Below are 1,703 nucleotides of genomic sequence, written 5' to 3'. Positions count from 1 at the left end.
CACACACACCCACACGCCAGCTCCTCTTGTCCGTCAGTGTGAAAATAAAGCCAACGCTGGAGCCACAGGACGGAAATGATTTCTAATTTCTCTCTAAATATAAATAGATTTTTTTTTTTTTTTTTTTTTTTTTACTCCGGGTTAATTGTTGGTGAAAAGATTACATAAAGTGCCTAACAAAATAACCACTTCCTCGCGATCTTAGCAACCATTAAGATGGCTCATATCTCTGGAACATCCTCGCGTTTTAAAAGCTAATCTCCACACACACACACACACACACACACGCCAGCTCCTCTTGTCCGTCAGTGTGAAAATAAAGCCAACGCTGGAGCCACAGGACGGAAATGATTTCTAATTTCTCTCTAAATATAAATAGATTTCTTTTTTTTTTTTTTTTTTTTTACTCCGGGTTAATTGTTGGTGAAAAGATTACATAAAGTGCCTAACAAAATAACCACTTCCTCGCGATCTTAGCAACCATTAAGATGGCTCATATCTCTGGAACATCCTCGCGTTTTAAAAGCTAATCTCCAGGGAATGCTTCCCTCTCTTCCCCCCCCCCGCCCCCCCTGCCCCTTGTCTTTAATATCTGCCCTTGCTGAGGAGCTGCTCACGCTTCCAAGAAATCTCTTCTCATTAGTAGCCAAGTCCTGAAATACCCCCCACCCCAAAACTGGAGAGGACCTTAGCCCTTAATTCCCCTGCCCCTCTCATCTCCAAAGAGGGACTCGGGAAGGGATGGGGGGGCTCCTGGGGGGGTTGGTGGTTTTTTGGGGTCCGCTTGCCCAGCGGGGGTGCGTGTGCCCGCAGGAAGCAGCTGACCCTGCAGTCCATGCGGGTGTACGACGAGAGGCAGAAGAAGGAGAACCCCACCTCGGACGAGTCCTCCAACGAGCAGACGGCCTTCAAGTGCTTCGCCCAGTCCTCCTGCCCCGCCGTGCCCGCTGTCGGCACCTCCAGCCTCAAAGGTGAGAGCTGCGACCCCCGGACCCCCCCCGGCTCCCCCCAAGGAGACCCTGGGTGCCTGCTTTACGGGGAGATGGACCCCGGCCTGCACCCTTGTCCCCTGGCAATGGCCTTTCTTCCTTCCTTCTGTCCGTCCTTCCTTCATCTTTCCTTCTCTGTTTTGTCTCTTTGCTCTCTCCTCTCTCTTTCCTCACGTGTCGTTCTCTTCTTTCCTCCTTTCTTTCCTCCTTTCTTTCCTCCTTTCTTTCCTCCTTTCTTTCCTCCTTTCTTTCCTCCTTTCTTTCCTCCTTTCTTTCCTCCTTTCTTTCCTCCTTTCTTTCCTCCTTTCTTTCCTCCTTTCTTTCCTCCTTTCTTTCCTCCTTTCTTTCCTCCTTTCTTTCCTCCTTTCTTTCCTCCTTTCTTTCCTCCTTTCTTTCCTCCTTTCTTTCCTCCTTTCTTTCCTCCTTTCTTTCCTCCTTTCTTTCCTCCTTTCTTTCCTCCTTTCTTTCCTCCTTTCTTTCCTCCTTTCTTTCCTCCTTTCTTTCCTCCTTTCTTTCCTCCTTTCTTTCCTCCTTTCTTTCCTCCTTTCTTTCCTCCTTTCTTTCCTCCTTTCTTTCCTCCTTTCTTTCCTCCTTTCTTTCCTCCTTTCTTTCCTCCTTTCTTTCCTCCTTTCTTTCCTCCTTTCTTTCCTCCTTTCTTTCCTCCTTTCTTTCCTTCTTTCTTTCTTTCTTTCTTTCTTTCTTTCTTTCTTTCTT

The 1,703-nt window shown here is 47.4% G+C and overlaps 1 protein-coding gene across 1 annotated transcript in view; it reads left to right on the top strand.

The window, feature by feature from the left end:
- Positions 1 to 1,703, top strand: part of TBX3 (T-box 3) — a 14,511-nt gene that overhangs the window by 7,586 nt on the left and 5,222 nt on the right. Inside the window, exon 5 of the mRNA XM_014961249.1 lies at positions 814 to 971. Within this exon, the coding sequence (XP_014816735.1) occupies positions 814 to 971 (158 nt within the window). The remainder of the gene's footprint in view (positions 1 to 813; positions 972 to 1,703) is intronic.

The sequence above is a fragment of the Calidris pugnax genome, unplaced genomic scaffold (assembly GCF_001431845.1).
Source record: "Calidris pugnax isolate Ruff unplaced genomic scaffold, ASM143184v1 scaffold32, whole genome shotgun sequence".
Taxonomy (NCBI): Eukaryota; Metazoa; Chordata; class Aves; order Charadriiformes; family Scolopacidae; genus Calidris; species Calidris pugnax.
The sequence above is the reverse complement of the archived record's forward strand: the minus strand, read 5'-3'. Positions and strand labels throughout refer to the sequence as shown.